At 39.8% G+C, this 19,778-nt stretch overlaps 1 protein-coding gene across 2 annotated transcripts in view; it reads right to left on the bottom strand.

The window, feature by feature from the left end:
* CCDC141 (coiled-coil domain containing 141) overlaps positions 1-19,778 on the bottom strand; it is a 134,622-nt gene that overhangs the window by 81,422 nt on the left and 33,422 nt on the right. For both annotated transcript variants that reach the window (XR_009155936.1, XM_058189531.1), the window contains exons 4-5: positions 15,709-15,817; positions 4,360-4,613 (exon numbers count right to left, since the gene is read on the bottom strand). Coding sequence is in view for 1 of the 2 variants with exons in the window: in XM_058189531.1 (XP_058045514.1) it covers positions 4,360-4,613; positions 15,709-15,817 (363 nt within the window). In the remaining variant the exon portion in view is untranslated. The remainder of the gene's footprint in view (positions 1-4,359; positions 4,614-15,708; positions 15,818-19,778) is intronic.

Here is a 19,778-nt window from a genome sequence, read left to right as displayed (position 1 = left end):
AGATATGTAATTAAGAAATAGAAATAATTTGAAATGAAATCGGGGCTGCTCAGCTGCCATTTCAGAAGGGAATGGAAAGGGAGAGGAGAGAGTGAAGGAAGAAAGTAGGTAGGAAAGAGAGAGGTAGAGGAGAGGAAGAAGAAAGGGGAAAGAGAGAGGGTTAGAAAGGGTGGAAGAGAAGAGTAGGGAAGGAGGAGAGGATGTAGAAAAGTGAAGGAGAGGAAGGATGAAGAAAGTAGAAGAAAGTAGAGAAGGGAGGAGGAAAGGTTTGTTAAGGAAGGAAGTGGTAGCTGGGCAGGTCCGAATAAGTAACAAATGAAAGTTAATGACTAATGTTGAATAAGAGACTGTATATTGAATAGGTTGTTGGAAAATGAAAATAAAACTTTTTTACTAAAAAAAAGAAATTGCCAAGGCACATTTATGCTGTGGTTGGGGGGAAAGGGGCTAAGTTTTATTAAGTCTGAATTTTTGCCTACTAGAAATTTGGTTGATATAAACCTTTCCCTATTAAAGCCTGATTTTCTGTTAGAATTCTGATCAATGCAGGGATTAGAACTAATAAAACACAAGTAGAGTGTTCCCCGTCTACATATCAATTTTCACACATAATGGCTGCAGCAGAAATAGTATGAGAAAATATTAAAATGTATAACTATATTAAGTGTAACCTGAAATCCATCTAAATTGCAATGCAATCCTAATTTCTCTTTTCCTATTCATAATATCTGACAATAATTATGCTTTTCTACTAGCAGAGAAGAGCTCCGCTATATGAAAGCTCCTACTGCATCAGAACAAGGGCAAACCTGCTACCTTCATCTTCATTTAGAAATGCAAGATATAGATAAACAATCCCGAGATCCTGGAATAACTGATTGGTTTGTACACTTCATAGGAGTGTGTTTGGAAGACATTAAGAAAAGTACGTTAATAATGGATATGCTTCCTTAAGATAATTATGGGTAGAATAACTCTGTCTGCCTTTTGGTTTCCATTAATGCAGGGGCATTATTGAAAGTATTTGACTGAGAAAAGCATTCAGCAATTATGAAACTGTTCAGAATACTGCACAGCAATAAGTTAAGTAAGTTATATTGTTTTTCAACTTTCATGCCTAAAAATTGTTCCTGGTCAACTATTGTTCCTCATGAGCTATTGAAACATAATAAACCAAGATTGCTATTATTACCACTGTTAAAATGTGATTCTAAAAATGAGAGAAATATTTGACTACAAATCGAGTAGCCCTATGCAGGGAGTCGCGGTGGCTCAGGGGCTAGGACCTTGAGCTTGTCAATGGAAAAGTCGGCAGCTCAGCGGTTCGAATCCCTAGTGCTGCCGTGTAACGGGGTAAGCTCCGGTTACTTGTCCCAGCTTCTGCCAACCTAGCAGTTTCGAAAGCACGTAAAAATGCAAGTAGAAAAAAATAGGGACCACCTTTGGTGGGAAGGTAACAGCGTTCCGTGCGCCTTTGGCGTTGAGGCATGCCGGCCACATGACCACGGAGACGTCTTCGGACAGCACTGGCTCTTCGGCTTTGAAACAGAGATGAGCACCGCCCCCCTAGAGTCAGCAACGACTAGCACGTATGTGCGAAGGGAACCTTTACCTTTACCTACGCAGGAAGACACCTGCATGTGCCAGAGCTAAATCTATGTACCTATTCGGGTTACCTGCAGTTCCTAGTCCCAATGTTTTTGTTACGGTACATAGTTATTTCTAAGTGCCAAGTTCTTAGGAGGGTTGGAACCAGTGATGGGATTCAGCCAATTCGCACCACTTCAGGAGAACTGGTTGTTAACTTTCTGAACAGTTTGGTGAACTGGTTGTTGGAAGAAATCATTAGGGTAGAGAACCGGTTGTTAAATTATTTGAATCCCACCACTGGTTGGAACCTTATTCCACTTAACACACCTATAAACTTCTCTCTGACTGGAATCCCTGGACAATATTATTATCCCACCTGTGCATGGCATCCTGCCAAATAGCTTGTCATAAACAAGGATTAGGAGCCAATTAAGTCAAGAAACATTGAAAAAGCAGTTAGAAGAGGACTGTTCAAAAATCATTTACAAAGAACAAGTACAAGTCTATCCAAATTACAAAGATGGATTCACACAATAAGATGGATTTACCCACTTCATCGATCGCACTCTCTTCTTTTGAGATGGGCAAAAAAATAATTGGGAAGGAGGCAAAAATCTCACTCCAAAACAACCTTGTGTTAGATACTACAAAAACAAAAGTATTAAAAAGCAAGACTTTTCACCATTATCTACTTTCCCCAGGCCATTTCGACAAATTCATTTTGCAAATATGTCGCTTTTTTAAAATGGGAGTCAGTCTTTGGGAAATGAAAGCAGTACAGTCCTAGGATGACTTTTCTTAGGAGACAAAGCAATCAAGTTTGTGTCTCATGGAGTCTTAAGGACGGTAATTTGTGATGCTGTCATGACTTAACAGAGATGGCTGCAACATCCTGGTTTGTAATTTACCTCCTTTATATTAATTCAAAATGAGGGTTTTGTTCTCAGCTATCAGTTTACAGCCAAAGGCACTGAAGATGAGGCTTCTGAAGGAACATAGGATTTGTCATTTTGGATACAGATCAATCTAATCGTGAAACTGGTAAATCTATTCCTCCCACAGGCAATTATGAGCATCTGATGAATGCTTCAAAGTTTGCTAGCAAAGCCTAAGCATATTCATAAGACTTTACTTGGGGGATTTTTATATCAAAATTCAAAAAGCAATTTGTAATTTATAATATAGCCATAGCGCATTACAAAACAGGTAATATGGCACTCTTCAGGGAGCTTTTTGGGAAACTCTTGTGAGGCATCCACAATAAATGAATGCTGTCATTTGCATATTTAATTTATATGCCCAGTCTGTTTCAAAGGACATAAAACACTTTCTGTATCTCTTATGTTAAGATGATTTCTGCATAATATTATATGGCTTTTCAGTTTAAATTAACTTCCCTTTCTCTACTATGAACTGCTCTCTCTCTGTCTCTCGGGAGGCTGGTCATGCTTTTCCACCGAGTAAAAGAAAGTGTCATAGAAAGTTTAACACCTTAACATGTTTATCTTGTTCAAGCCATATAGAATTTAAAAAGCTGTTTCATCCCAAGGAAAAAAAGGAGATGTTAGTTGCTCATCTCTCTGTTGCAGAATGATTCAGAAAAGTCCTGCTGCTTCATCTAATCCAGCATCCTGTTTCCCAAAGAAGCCAACACAAAAAACACAAACCTTACAAATGGGAATGAAAGCCTTAGCCCAGTTCCTAGTTTGCAACAACTGAAACACAGAGGCAGGTTGGCTTTCCAATCTGGAGGTAATACTTGTCCCTCATATTAATTGTCTGCATTTTTGAAGTTGGCGTATCAGTCCATACAATGACCACAAAGTCTGAAGTTCCACAATACATCTTAGGTAATCCTTGCTGACTGACCATTCATTCATCTATGGACGATGCTGGCCGGAGACTCACAACCGGTCCTCAAAGTCCTCAAAGCATCCCCATGGTCACGAGGGGACCACGATTTGGGTGCGTGGCAACTGGCATGCATTTACAACATTCATAAGGTCCTGCAATCATTTGAAACGTTCATAGTTGGCATCCAACAAGCAAAGTCATAGGGAAGCCAGTGGGAAGTTGCTAGTCGCAGTCACATGACACTGCACATAACCATTCACAGTGATTTACTTAATGACCACAGTTAAAACTGACAAAGCACTGTCATAGGACATGACATAGGACTTTACAATTACATGGTGCACTTTACAGTTCCAACTGCAGTCCTTAAGTGAGGACTACATATATGTTAAAATCTGGTTGGCTAATTGATGACTCGGTGTGCAGTGCAATCACAAGCACTATCAACAATAGCCTCCATTAATTTGCCTACATGTTTTTTGAATATATTTAAGCTAATAATGAAAACTGGGGGGAAAAAAGACTGTGGATTGGATATAGTCTATGTCAGCCATACTATAGGCTCATTCTATATCAACTTGAAAAATGAAAATAATCCTTATACTGGAATTCTTGTTCTTATTATTTTGTTATAATTTCAATTCTCAGTTGCATTAAATAAGGATTAAATAAGGACTGTATGGTTTGTATTATTAATATGGACTCACTAATTAAATTTTTGTGCCTACTTTGTCCGTGTTCCTTATAGTCTGCTGTAATGAAATAAATTTCCCCTTTCCCTTCCAAGCCAATTGTGCAAATGATTTGTTAGTCAGGAATATTGAGAATTGTAGTCCAACAAATCTAGCAGATAAAAATGTGGGGAAACAGTTAATTCAAGAATAATAAAACACAAAGCAACTTTCCAGACTGTACCTGGTTCTCCTGGCAATGCCATTGACAGATCTGCAAAACTTGTTCCAATCCTTCACCCTGCAGCTTCAAGTATTTGTCCAGCTGTCTCCTCCTGTCTTGCAGGACTTCGAGGAGAATGTCAATTTTCAAACAACTATTGTGGGCTCCCTGAATGAATTCTGGATTTATATTCGGCCCATCAGATTTGAATTCCTGTATGAATTCGGTTAGGTCATGGCTTTTGTTTAAGAGTCTCAGTGATTTTTCCAGAAGCTCTGCAAAGACAGTATTAAAAATAAAGTATTAATTTTCGGGTGGATACATCATCATTTACACTGGAGAATAGATAGATAGATGAGAGAGAGAGAGAGACAGAAAGAGAGAGAGATATGATAGATAGATAGATAGATAGATAGATAGATAGATAGATAGATAGATAGATAGATAGATAGATAGATAGATAGATAGATAGATAGATGATAGATGGATGGATGGATGGATGGATGGATAGATAGATAGATAGATAGATAGATAGATAGATAGATAGATATAGATGTAAGTTTGTTTCATCATAAGAGAAAAACAGTAGAAACTCTGTACTTCAGTGTCCAGCTTAAGTGAACATGATTTTGCTGTGCCACGTTTAATTCCCTTGGGCTCTTAGCAGGCATACTTACAGAATGAAATTCCAAGAGAAGAAACTCTTTGGAGTAATGGAATGTAAACAGACTTACATATTATATCCAGCAGAGGGCACTGCTATCATTCAGATTAATTTTAACAGAAGCAGTTCAGATATTGGCATATAATGCTCAAGATTGACAGACTGACAGTTCCTAAAGCCCAAAATAAAAAACAAACAAACATTTCATCTGCATATTACACCAATTGTACTTAAACATGCATTTGCACATTATCTCTGTGATTCTTGATCTTTTTAAAAACAAAACCAAACCACAGTACAGCAGGCAGTTCTAAGCACCATTGCTGAAATTACATTCTTATAAAAGCTGATGTAAGGGCAGAGTTCAAACTCTGAATGCCAATATTTCATCTCCCTTTGGCAACACAATTGGATCAAGTACTTCACATGTTTGTTACCACACAAACACTCTTGACAAGTGACATTCCTTGGGATATTGACATAGTGATTTTAACAGCAGCTATGAAATATCTCCATGGCATGGAGATAGGAAACACAAGGTACTTTCCAAAAGATTAAAATATTTCATCATGTAAACATCATGAGAAAAATCACAGGCCAATTTCTTCTAAAAGACGCCTGTAATTTCTCAGGACAGCTGCCTTGGATCTGAAATATAATTTAAATTAAATTTCAAAGAATGTTGCATACATTATTTAACAATGATGTTATGTCACGCAAGGTGCCTTTTGCAAAATGTAAAGGTAGCAGCAGTATTTAGTCACTTATATCGCATAACTCTGGGTCTCCAGCTGCATTTGTGAATGCTCCAACACTGGAAATTTTGAAGAAAATTTTGGATAACCATCTGTCTGAAATGGTGTAGGGTTTCCTGCCTGGGCAGTGGGTTGGACTAGAAGGCCTCCAAGGTCCCTTCCAACTCTGTTGTTATTATTATTATTATTTCAGCAAATACATTGCAATACATGCCAAAGAAAACTAAATGTAACAAGGCAGGGCTATATCCTGTCTTGGGAACAGATCTCAGGATCCGAAAAATAAACAAGCACCAATATTATTTACCAATAAAGGAGAATATTTGTAGCTCAGGGTTGAAATGAGGGAACCTTGGTGGTCTCTCAGCTTGTTTTCCTGCAAACGTTTCATTACCCAAACTAGGGAAAATCATCAGTGCAAGCACGTGACTTATTTCAGTTTTCCCCTTACTAAATGACCTTTGCAATACTTAGAACTCTGCATGCTTAGTGAATTCAATTTCATGAAGGAATCCAGGTGTAAAGGCCTCACCCAGCAACCTGTACTTTATGGAGAGGAAAAGGCTCATGTTTTTACCCTATTCTCCTCTTAGGTAAAGGTAAAGGTTCCCCTCACACATACGTGCTAGTTGTGGACGACCCTAGGGGGCGGTGCTCATCTCCGTTTCAAAGCCGAAGAGCCAGCGCTGTCCGAAGACGTCTCCGTGGTCATGTGGCCGGCATGCCTCAACGCCAAAGGCGCACGGAACGCTGTTACCTTCCCACCAAAGGTGGTCCCTATTTTTTTCTACTTGCATTTTTACGTGCTTTTGAAACTGCTAGGTTGGCAGAAGCTGGGACAAGTTACAGGAGCTCACCCCGTTACACAGCAGCACTAGGGATTCGAACCACTGAGCTGCCGACCTTTCGATCGACAAACTCAACGCCCTAGCCCCTGAGCCACTGCATCCCCTTATTCTCCTCTTAGGCTGTAATAATTAATAAGTGTGTGTGTGTGTGTGTGTGTGCTTGCATGCATGCATGGATGTGTCTTCCAGCCAGTCTTAACTACTGGTTACTACAAAGAGTCCCTGCAGTTTTCTTGACAAGATTTCAGAAGTGGCTCACCCTTGCCTGGTCGTCTCCTGGTCTCTAGCCTCCTGCCTTTAACCAAACTAGCTCTCGGTCAGCTACTAATTCCCAAATAAAGCAGAGATATGGAAAGGCTGGTTCACCTGTCTCACTAAACCAGCAGTGCTCCACATCTCAGGAGCTGGAAGTCACAACTCAGCCTCCTAGCCTTTTGAAATGATGGAAACCAATCAAGGAGGGAAACAACCTAGAATTAAGGAGAAATTCCCTAACAGTGGGAACAATAAACCAGTGGAACAGTTGCCAACAGAACTTGTGGGGGCTCCATCCCTGGAGACTTTTAAGAAGAGACTGGACCACTACTTGTCTGGAATGGTATGAGGTCTCCTGCTTGCAGGGGGTTGGACTAGAAGACCTCTAATGTCCCTTCCAACTATGTTATTCTGTTATTCTGAAATACTTAGTATCTCTAAACATTGGAGGGGGAAAGGAGCACTTCTTTAAATTCTTCTTTTCTTAAATGTTTCAAGGGGACAAATTCTGATCTTGGCTTGATATCATTGGAAAGGGAGAATGGAAACATTGTTTTTACCCTTTTTGCTTGTTTCTAGTTTCTTCCAAGTTTGAAAAATAGGAATAAGAGATGGAGTTTTAATATTTATTTATTCTTAATCTTTTAAAATCTTTAATGGAATCTGTTTATTGTTTTAAAAAATGTTTACAAAAATTTGCAAAATTTTCTTTGCAAAGAAATAATATAAATACATTTTTTTTTCAAAAAAAAGATAGTTCATGCATACATAGGATACATTGCATTAAGATTAATTTGTTATAATGAAGACAATCCCAAAATAGTTGGAGAAATGCTGACTTGGAGTGGCTTTTGTGGAATTATAGAAAATTCAAACTTTGCTTTTATGTATAGGTCATCTAGCTGTTGAAGCTCAGATCTTTCAGTACGGAAACTGTTCTAATCCTTATCTTTAAAACCGTCTCCAATTGCCTGAGTTCACACAATACATTCAGTCTCAAACTATCCAACTGCATTTTAGCCACAATCTCAGCTCTTAATTTTAGAAGACAGAGTATAAACCAATTATATTTAGGAAAAACTGGAAAAAGAATGAGAACTGCTAAGAGCAAATTGGTAGACAGATGAAGGGAGGGAAAGCTGATGAATCAGGTTGTTGCAAAACGAAATTGTTACCCATCATCTTTGCTGCCTTTTACAAAAGTTGCTAGGAGGATGGGACCGATGAATTCAGTGCAACCAAAGTAGGCAGGCTTAATTTGCACATCTAATTTGAAGCTTGCAGGATGGGGTTAAGAATGAAATTACTATCAACCAAGCACTCATAAATAAATTAAGCAGAGCAAAAAAGGTTACTTCAAGAGAGTGTTACTAATACATGGGCTTCATTAAAAAACCAAGGTGTTCTTTTCATTTTACTATTGATAAAATTGGAACTGACGGCCAGACCGGGTAAAATATAAAAAGACAATTTTAATTACATATATGACTACCTGCTTTTTGATTTCTTATCTCTTTGAAAAGACAAAAATGATGAATAAATTGTACGAGCTACTCATTTTTGACCCTTTGGGTTAAAAAAACCCCAAACCATACGCTACAAGACTATTTTTCTTAAGGCAAACAATGTCCTTATATCATTTTTAGGGATGAGCTTCAGTTTTTACAATGACAATCAATCACTAGCAAATCTCCCAAGCTTAAATTGCTCTACAATGAGCTCTTTACACCAAAATGAAGATTGAATTGAGACCAAACTCATATTAAAGTTTCCAGGCTTCCACTCATTGTTGTAACTTTTGATCAAAATTACAAGCCACCTAAGTCAGAACCTTATTTAGTTTCAATCCACCTCCACCACCACCCACCAAAATGGTAGAATTTTAAGAAAGCTGTTTTGTATCAGGCAATCAACAGCAATTGAAATCTATTCTTAATGTAATAATCTTTGGGATTTGAGCACCTCACCGGAGGAGTTCAGCTTCCCTCAGTGCACAGAACGGAATTGCTCTGAGGAGACTGCAGGAATGATTTTGGATCTTTAGGATGTGAGTCCCATTTCTGCACCCCACTGGAGGAGGGATGGGAAGGGAGTCATTTGGCAGGTGGAAGCAGCTTGCAATCTTTCCTGCCAGAGAAGGAATCCAGCAGAGAAGATTGCACATGGTGATCATATGATTGCGGGGGCTACCGGTCATAAGTGTGACTAGGTAGCCAAGCTCCCATATTGGGATCAGGTGATCGCGGGGAGGGAGAGAGGGCAAATCGTGTGACATTTTACAATGGCCTGAGGTGGTTCTTGCTTTAAAGCATCCTTTCCAAACCTGACGTAACTTTGAAACAATCAGTCGTTAAACAATCTGTAATTTATATGTCCCCCCACCTCCTATTTCATCCTTGTCTTAACTTAATGGATATTTAAGAAGAAATACTGCTGAACTTATCCAGGGAGCAACAAAATGGCGGGGGGGGGGGTTGAATCTGGGTCGCCTCATGCTACTTGAGTCTTCTATCAACAAAGCCCAAATATATTCAATGCTCCCAGTGTATTTCACAGCAATCTTATACAGATAGTTCTCGAGTTACAACAGTTCATTTAGTGACTGTTCAAAGTTACAACGGAACTGAAAAAAGTGACTTATGGCCATTTTTCACAGTTGCGACCTTTGCAGCATCCCCATAGTTAAAATTCGGATGCTGGACAACTGGTTCATATTTGTGACCGTTGCTGGGTCCCAAGGTCATGTGATCCCCCCTTTTTTTTGCATTTATATCCCACCCTTCTCCAAAGACTCAGGGCAGCTTACACTATGTTAGTAATAGTCTTCATTCTATTTGTATATTTATATACAAAGTCAACTTATTGCCGCCAACAATCTGGGTCCTCATTTTACCTACCTTATAAAGGATGGAAGGCTGAGTCAACCTTGGGCCTGGTGGGACTAAAACCTGCAGTAATTGCAAGCAGCTGCTGTTAATAACAGACTGTCTTACCAGTCTGAGCCACAGAGGCCCCTTTTGCGACCTTCTGACAAGCAAAGTCAATGGGGAAGCCAGATTCACTTAGCAACTGGGTACACTAACTTATCAACTGCAGTGACTCACTTAACAACTGACCTTGGGCAAGGAATGTCGTAAAACGGGACAAGACTGACTTAACAAATGTCTCACTTATCAACATAAAGTTTGGGCTCAACTGGGGTCATAAGTCAAGGAGGTGCACCCGGTGGCTGCAGTTAGTCCAGAATGCAGCTGCGCGAGTAGTAATGGCTCCCACGTAACACCACTGCTCCGCAGTCTGCACTGGCTTCCTGTGGTCTTTCGGGTGCGCTTCAAGATTCTGGTTACCACATTTAAAGCGCTCCATGGCTTAGGACCCGGGTACTTACGAGACCGCCTGCTGCTACTCTATGCCTCCCACCGACCCGTACGCTCTCATAGAGAGGGTCTCCTCAGGGTGCCGTCCGCCAAACAATGTCGGCTGGTGGCCCCCAGGAGTAGGGCCTTCTCTGTGGGAGCATCGACGCTCTGGAATGAACTCCCCCCTGGTCTACGTCAAGTGCCTGATCTTCAGACCTTCCGTCGTGAGCTAAAAACATATTTATTCATCCAAGCGGGACTGGCATGAATGGATTGATTTTAAATTGGGTTTTAGTAGTATTTTAAATTTTAAATTCATTTTAATTTCTGAGCCATTTAGTAATTTTATATTTTAAATCCGTTTTAATTGTATATATTTTGTATTTTACTCTGGCTGTACACCGCCCTGAGTCCTTCGGGAGAAGGGCGGTATAAAAATTTAATAAATAAATAAAAATAAATAAAATAAATCTGTACACAGGTCATTTAGAGATAACCAACAAAGGAAGCTTTTAGGATGGTTTATGTAAAGGTTATTTTCAGGTTCTGAAGGTTCAAAATCATGGCATAGCCATCCTTGTTTGAACTGTGTCTACCATACGGTGTGAATTCAGCCATTTGTTTCAAACTCTGGTTTATAGCTTGACATCTCAAGCAAACCTAGTTCATCAGGCTTCATTCAAACAGAACAATGGACTAGTGTGATGCTCAGTGTCACTTGATTCCAATGGGCTACATAGTAAATAAAACATTTCTGAACTCCCTGGGCTTTGAATATCAACTGTGCTCAAGATTACACTTTAGCTGTAGATGTTCTTACTGAAAGCAAAAATAAAAAATAAAAAAATGGTCAAATGTGTTTTGTAAGCTGTCTCTGTATTATATTAACTTGATTTCTGGTTACATTTGTACAACAAAACTAGACCTTTGAATATTTGTTCATTTCATTTCTCTCTGCTATTTCAATAATAGTAAGAGCCAAGAGCTTGTACAAAACAGATCCTTTCTCACAACATGCAGGCCATAATAAAAATCATTATATCTGGCATAAATGCCTTGATGCAACATAAATGGATTTGTGACTGCTGCATATTTCTCTCTCCAAGATTCCAGTGGATTGCCTGCAGCTCCCTAGCAGCCATCTCATCCAGCTTCCCAGCACAGATGGGCAACAACACTCAGAAGGCAAAACTGTACATTGCAGAATTGCTCTGTGCCAGAAACTGATCGTGCTTATCAACATCACAATAACATTAGTAAGATGGAGAAGAACACTTTGGAATATCACAGACATCATTCCTTCGAGCGGCAAATCCAAGAACTGGATCCCACAATTCCTTGAACAGGACTCTAAATCCTTTTAAGCAGATCTAGAAAATAATAAGCTCCTTAACTGTTCTTCTTCCTGCAATTCTGAGTGGAATGGGCCCACATTTCCTGATTTCTAGTGAGAAACACAAGTTTAGGTCCTATAAGCCATTCTACCCCAAAATTACTTGACTAACATTTTCATCCTAGCCAACAGTTCCTTGCTCATTTCTGTTTCTTAACATTTCTGTTTGGTCTTCATAATGATGACAGCTGCCTTTCTCTGTAAAATGTATGCCCAGAGGATGTCCCATTAAACTGGGCTCTCCTCTTGGATGAAAAATACATTAACATGTGGATAGGATTTGTTTCCAAATGCAACCATTATATTATTATGTAATGCCACCATTTTGTGAGAAATTCAGGGCAGTTTAAGAGATCTCTCTTCATTTTATCTCCAAAGCAATCTAATGACAAAAGGGCAGAGAAGAGCAACCAAGATGATTAGGGGACTGGAGGCTAAAACATATGATGAACTGTTGCAAGTACTCGGCATGGCTAGTCTAGTGAAGAGAAGGACCAGGGGAGACATGATAGCAGTGTTCCCGTATTTGAGGGGCTGCCACAGAGAGGAGGGGGTCAAGCTGTTTTCCAAAGCACTCGAAGGCCAGACAAGGAAGCTGATAAAAGAGAGATTCAACTTAGAAGTAAGGAGAAATTTTCTGACAGTGAGAACAATCACCCAATGGAACAGCTTGCCTTCAGAAGTTGTGGGAGCTTCATCACTGGAAGCTTTCAAGAAGAGATTGGACTGCCATTTGTCAGAAATGGTGTAGGGTCTCCTGCTTGGGTGAGGGGTTGGACTAGATGACCTACAAGGTCCCTTGCAACTCTATTAATCTGTATCTGTATCTGACATTGTTTGGACTGATTGGTCTGAAGTTACCCGGTGAATTTCAATGGCTGAACGCAGATTTGTTCTGTAGTATATTACACCTAGACAGGGACAGCCAGAACTGCTTCGTACTTCTTTAGAAAGTGATGAAGGATTGGAAAACTGTTGTGATCTTTTGATGCTGTGCTATTCTGCTGAACATATTTTAAAGAAGTAAATTTGGATGGGAATTTTAACTGTCGGCTGCCTTGAGTTTAGCACAATAGGCCTTGCAGAATGAACTACTGTATTGACATTTCTCCTCCTGAGTACTGGGGAATCTTAGCAGTAGGGTGCCATAGGGATTGCTGAAGGAAGACAGAAGCATCCCAGATTTAAGATGTCTTCCTCAAATTCCTCTTTGATCAAAGGTTCAAAGTTTGATCCTTTACCTAACTGTAAAGTAAACTCTGAATCAGGTTTAGGAGCATGGAGAGTTAAGAAAGGAAAATGTGCCTATAATACAGTATATATACACACTTTTTTTAATTCAATGCTTCCAAACCTCATTCAGATACTACTTCTAAATTACTGTAGAAAAAAATAACTCACCTGTGGACCATTATGTTTGAAATGCAAGGGTAATCAGATTTTTTGGGAATGTCACCTGTCTTCTCTATATTAGGGCTGCTATTGCCAACATGTACTCTGTACATTAAATAGGTTTGCCAATACTTATGCACGGAGAGTCAAATCTGCTGTATTAAACATGCCACAAAGACATGCCTTTTGCAGGACAGAGAAAGAGGCATATAGTGGTACCTCGGTACTCACCATTAATTGGTTCCAGGATGCACGATGATTCTCAATAATGATGAATACCAAACAATTTTTTCCCCATAAGGAATAATGTGGTAAGTCCTACAAGGCAGCTGACGACAATAAGTTCTAACTTGTGCAAACCATGAGAACCAGAACAAAATGTTCAAAATGCATTGAGTACGAAATTTGATGAGTTTCAAAACAGTTGAGGACCAAGGTACCACTCTATTTCATTAGGTAGGCTAACAGTAAGACTTGATAGTGCTTCACCTCTAAGAACCCTGTAATCACTCAAACAATGATGTGTTGATCATAAAATCATAGTGTAGCAGAAAATCTGAACACTGTCAATTCCAGCCTCTTCCCTCAGAGAAGGGTTAACCATCTAGTCCTTCTCACCTAATAAAGAAACAGATTCCAAACGCAGAGAACAGATGTATTGCATAGGAGGGTCTCTACAGAGTAAGCCCATTGCTTAGTTGCTGAAGTCAATGTGCTAAGGAAGAAAACCATTACATACAAAATTTAAAATGGAAACAATCAACTTTTTTTTAAAAAAAAAAACAGTTATGATTGGCTATCTGAACAAAGTACGGTAAGTCCAAGATTTGAGGGCTGCATCGAACTTGCCAAGAGGAAAGCCATTTGTTCAAAATGTTTAGGCATGCTTGGGCTTCATTTCATGTGGTTTTCAATTTAAAGCTCATTCTGCCTGAAGCTTCATGAAGAAAGTGTGTATAAAATAAAATGAGGTCTTCTGTTACCATTGCTTCAGAGAAAGAGACAGTTAATGGACTGCTAAAATCTTTTCCAGAGTTTTGGATGCACCAGGTGCATTGATTCAAATCCACCAGTGTTTCAGCAAATCTGATAGCCGTTCCTGCACCAAATGGCACAGTAGTGCCAAATCCAATTGAATCACTGGATGCACCAAGAGGGTGTCTCCGGTTCAGCCTTACAGCAATCAATAGGGGGCTATGAGGACTGGGCAGAGCAATATGTAAATTGAATCATGTCCAGTCTTAGGAATTTTCCCTGCTGCACAGTAGAAGTGTTCTCTATGCATCCTTGAGCTGGCAAATAAATAAATAGATAGATAGATAGATAGATAGATAGATAGATAGATAGATAGATAGATAGATAGATAGATAGATAGATATAGATATAGATATAGATATAGATATAGATATAGATATAGATATAGATATAGATATATATAGATATATATATTTGTTTTCTGAGGTTTTCACGGGTGTTTGTATGTAGGTCTTTGGTTATTCGGGTTTTCTCCCGCGTAAAATTGGAAGTGTCTTGGCGACCTCGAAGCATGACCTCAGACCAGAAGCCAGACCACAGCTGCATTATTAGCCATTTCAAACCTCTCCAATCCATACATGCAGCAGACTGACACCAACCATGAAGATGTAGCACGACTACGAACGCAAAGCCAAACAACAGCAATGCAGCTCACCAACTCAAATCCCCCTGCAATTCAGACTAACCTGAGCACAACCAAGCCCCACCACCCAAACAGAACACACCCCCATCCAATCAGAGCACAGCCAACCCCACCATCCAATCAGAGCACAGCCAAACCCCCAACCAATCAGAACACACCTCCACCCAATCAGAACACAGCCAAGCTCCAAACCAATCAGTTCAAAAAACCCCACTAGCAGTTAAAAGGAAGAAATAGCTGCGCTCACACATTGCTCCTAGAAGCATGAAGCTGTAAACACCAGCCTGAAGATGATGACTGAGACTTCGTCGAAACGTCACCAAGACACTTCCAATTTTATGCGGGATAAAACCTGAATAACCAAAGACATACATACACACACACACACACACACACACACACACACACACACACACACACACACATGAAATGTGCTGACCCATTCCTGATCCCTACCCTGCGTCTTTTGATCCTGGTCATGGCCAATCATCTGGCTTCCTTCTAAAACCAATGGTGACAAATCCAACAGATTTCCTATATGGAGATATTGTCCCTGGTTGGAGTTAATTGAAAAAGTTAAAATAGAGGTGATTTAAGCCATCTCACTTTTGGCCTTGGAGACACAAGTGAAAAAATAAAATGTTGTCAGGATATGTTTCTGCTGTGATTAGCTGAAGTAGGAGTTACCCTTAGTCAATAGTTGAAATAGAACTGTTAAAATCAGTGACATTTATGACAGCGTAAGTGGTTCTCCTTTATGTTATTCTCACAACAGTCCTTGATGCAGGCTAAGCTGAAAGACAGAGACCGTGCACAGAATTTAAATCTAGCTCTCTCCAGAGAAAATCTATAGTGTTAGGAAAAGGCACGCATTGTGATGTCTGTGTTATTTTTTAAAAACGTGTGATATTTCAATCGTGACCAGGAATATTAACTTCAGAAGAAGTTGTAATCAACTTTTTTATTCAGAAAGACCTTACTCGAAATCCTCCTTGTAAAATAAGATGCTCCCACCCTCTTCAATACCTTTTGTATGCTGTTTGTGCTGATGCAAGAGTTCTTTCAGAGATTCGGGGTTTTCAAACTCTTGAGAATACTGCAGAAAATCTTCAACTTGGTCAATTTTGGCAGCAAACTGTAGAGATACAGAAAATACACTCTTCAAAGAACTGCATCATGTATCATTGAAAAGAATCTAATAAGCTTTTTGACTGCTTTGCACATTATTAATATATTTGTTCTGTTCTTCTAAAGCTGTCTTCCGCGACCTTGTACCTTTTAGATGAGGTAGATTTCAATTTCATCAGTTCCCAGCCAGCAGCACTGAAAATAATTGCTGTTTCCACTGCTTGTATGAAATAGGGACCTCTTCAAAGAAAGGGAAACAAGGAGCTGTTATCTGCTTGATTGTTGCCCTTATCCTCTGATTTTTGCTAGCTTAACAGGTTGCAAACAGTGACAAATCTGAAATGCCGAGCATTGTGTTGACTTGGTAGAGCAAAGAACATCAGCTAAAACGGTTCTCTGGCAGGCAACATAATTGTTCCAGCTTTTAAAAAATTCCCACAGATGTGTCACTCTGTATTTCCTCTCCTGCACATAGCTGCCACTAACTGAATACAGCCTTGAGGAAACAGATGATTGTACCAAACAGAATCCCCCCCATTCCCCAATCCTCACATTCTCCCCTAAAGCAAAATGCTTTGAAATCAATTGAGTCTAAAATCTACCAAACCATCATACCCTGTAGCAAAATATGCATACCAATAAAACAAAACAAAAGTACTCTCAGCCGCCTCAAAAGAGCCCTAGAAAAGAATAATTTGTCTTCGTCCTCATTGCAAGTATATCTTCTAAGGGAAAATGCTCATGAAATAATGGTCGCTACTGAAAAGGTATAATTCTTAGCCTTTTTCATTCTAAAATGGAACTTTGGGAGATTCACTGAAACAAAAAACAAAACAAAACTATATTTAAAAATAAAAGCTTGCCTAGAGTGGCCAGTTTTCCTGCCATTCAAGCACCATGCCTTTGTTTTTTGAAGGAAAATACTATTAGCTATATGTGAACAGGGAATACACATACATCTAGGTGTAGAGCATGGGTGTGAAACTCTATCGCGTCACAGGCCGGATCGTGACGGATCGTGACATTTTTTGCGGAACTGGGGTGGATGTGGCCTGCACGTGATGTATCCAGCCCAAGGGGTACCAGTTTGACAGGTCTGGTGTAGAGGATAAGCTCACAAGATTTAACCACTGTATGCAGTTGTTAAGATGTGATTAGTTTTAATTTTTAGCTGTTATTTAATTAGCTGAACAATTTTATCAAAGCAGGTTCTACAAAACTGGATGATGACTAGATGGCAGGAAAGATCTAGCGATTTTTGCTTCAGTCTGAATTTTTGAAATTAATTTAACATGTTATGGTTTACCGTATTGACCCAGTGGAAGTTTAGCCATTGATCCAAAACAGTACATCTGCAATGAGTGTTTGTGCACACTAGTAGCTTATTGTTTTTATTTTAAATTTAGTTCCCTGTTTCATTTTATTTGGTTTCTGTAGTCATTGCATATTTCAAGCAAGTTAATAGCTTTGCCTTCTCTCCCCTAAATAAAATTGCTGTGCGTAAGAGAGAAAACCCCTCATCAGGATATTGGTACTTCATATGAAATTTTAAAAAAATCATGAAAAATGATGCCTTTTGCTCAGTCTGCTTTTTCTCCAATGTTCTGTTCTATTTTTGTTTTATTTTTTTATGATAGAAAACAAATCCATTATCCTCCAGCGTTTGGGATTTAACTTCTGACTTTCATTAAAGAATATCCTGGAGATGAGGCTTGTGTTTTATCATAATAAAACAAAGATTACACATAATCATATTCTGTCAATTAAAGCAAAGCTTTCAAGCAAGAGGCTTCCTGGATTTTCCATTTGAAATTGACACGTGCTATTTCCCATTTGCCCTTTGCTTAGATATTTCAAGAACAATAAGGCTGGATCCTTGGTTCCATTTTTTGCTACTTCAGGGAATCTGATAGTGTGTATAACCATCTGCCTATCTGTCTCTGCATGTGTTTCCATCCTGCTGAGAGAAATTCCCCGAGTTCAGAACCGCAACAGCAGGTGCTATAAATCTCCCCCTGGGGCCCCTGTATGACTTATGCTTTGATAATTTTCATTTATTATTATTTATTTATTTATTTATTTGATTTCTATACCGCCCTTCTCCCGAAGGACTCAGGGCGGTGTACAAGCAAGAATAAAACAGACGGTACAATATACAAATTTACAAATTTGTAAATTTGTATATTTCATAACTGAGAAAGGAAGCCGGTAGCCCTTCTCCTCAAATGTTGGACCAAGAGGGTGGTGCCTCATTGAAGAACAGGTGAGTTCCTCAGGCTTAATGGGCCCTACCATCCAAATGAGTTATGGGGGACTCCTTCAGCACTGAGTAAAAGAACTGATAGATCAGAAAGTAATTAAAAGAGAAAAATGGTAATTTCAGGGCCAATATATGGAAACAGGCCGTTGTTGTTGTTTTGCTAAAAAGAACAGAGAGACAGATGTAATTTACAGGTAGTCCTCGACATACAACACATTTAGCGACTGTTCGACGTTACGACAGCACTGAAGAAAGTGACTTATGATTGGTTTTCACCCTCACGACCATTGCAGCATCCCCATGGTCATGTGATCCAAATTCACACTCTTGGCAACTGACTCATATTCATGACGATTGCAGAGTGTCATACGGTTACCTTCTGAGACTTTCTGACCAGCGAAGTCAATGGGCATGCCCGATGCACTTAACAGCCGTGTGACTAACTTACCGACTGCGGTGACTCACTTAACAATTGTGGCAAGTAAGGTTGTGAAGTGGAGCAAGGTTCACTGAACAAATGTCTCGCTTAGCGACAGAAATGTTGGGCTCAACTGAGGTCGTAAGTCGAGGACTACCTGTACAGGTTGCAAGCAGTATAGGGCAAGAGTTTTAGGCACTCTGTTGCTTGTCTCCTTTCTTTTGTTGTCCCATCCAAGGTAGCGTTTCTGGTTTTTTGCTTTCAGAGGATACTCTGAAAGTAATTATTCAGTTACTTGTTCCAGAATAAGACCTGGGACAATGATTCTGCATTTCATAAAGGCACTTATTCTCCAGTTAAGAAGAGTAACAGCAATGCCACTGGACAAATAGCTACTAAAGGAGATGATAAGTTCCCTTTTCCTGGGATGTTAAGGCAGTAATCAACATCACCATGTTGACTTTTTTAAACTTTCCATGAATGGTATTAATTTGGATTTCTGTGGATATATTTTTTTATCCCGGTCCAGGAAGGTACGCAACTTGGGCGTGCTCCTGGATGGTCGGTTGTCCTTTGAAGATCATTTGACGACCGTCTCCAGGAGAGCTTTTTATCAGGTTCGCCTGATCCGCCAGTTGCGTCCCTTCCTGGACCGGGATGCCCTATGCACGGTCACTCATGCTCTCGTTACCTCTCGTCTGGACTACTACAATGCTCTCTACATGGGGCTCCCCTTGAAGAGCACCCGGAGACTTCAGCTAGTCCAGAATGCGGCTGCGCGGGTTATTGAGGGAGCGGTTCGGAGCTCCCACGTAACACCTATCCTGCGCAGACTGCACTGACTACCTGTTGTTTTCCGGGTGCGCTTCAAGGTATTGGTTACCACCTTTAAAGCGCTCCATGGCTTAGGACCGGGCTACTTATGGGACCGTCTACTGCCGGCCTCTATCTCCCAGCGTCCGCTGCGTTCCCACAGAGAGGGACTCCTCAGGGTGCTGTCAGCCAAACAATGTAGACTGGCGGCCTCCAGGGGGAGGACCTTCTCTGTGGGGGCTCCTACCCTGTGGAACGAGCTTCCCCTCAGGCTTCGACAACTACCTGACCTTAGGACCTTTCACCGCGAACTTAAAACTTATTTATTTCGTATGGCTGGACTGGCCTGATTTTAAATTTTAAATTTTAATGGGTTTTAAATTTCTGTAATTTTTATGGGGTGTAATGTTATTTTAAATTTTCTGGCAAATTTGAATCAGTTTTTTAAGGGTTGTTTTAATTATGGTATATGTTTCT

This window comes from Ahaetulla prasina, chromosome 1 (assembly GCF_028640845.1).
Source record: "Ahaetulla prasina isolate Xishuangbanna chromosome 1, ASM2864084v1, whole genome shotgun sequence".
NCBI lineage: Eukaryota > Metazoa > Chordata > Lepidosauria > Squamata > Colubridae > Ahaetulla > Ahaetulla prasina.
This window is presented reverse-complemented; position numbering and strand designations above follow the sequence as displayed.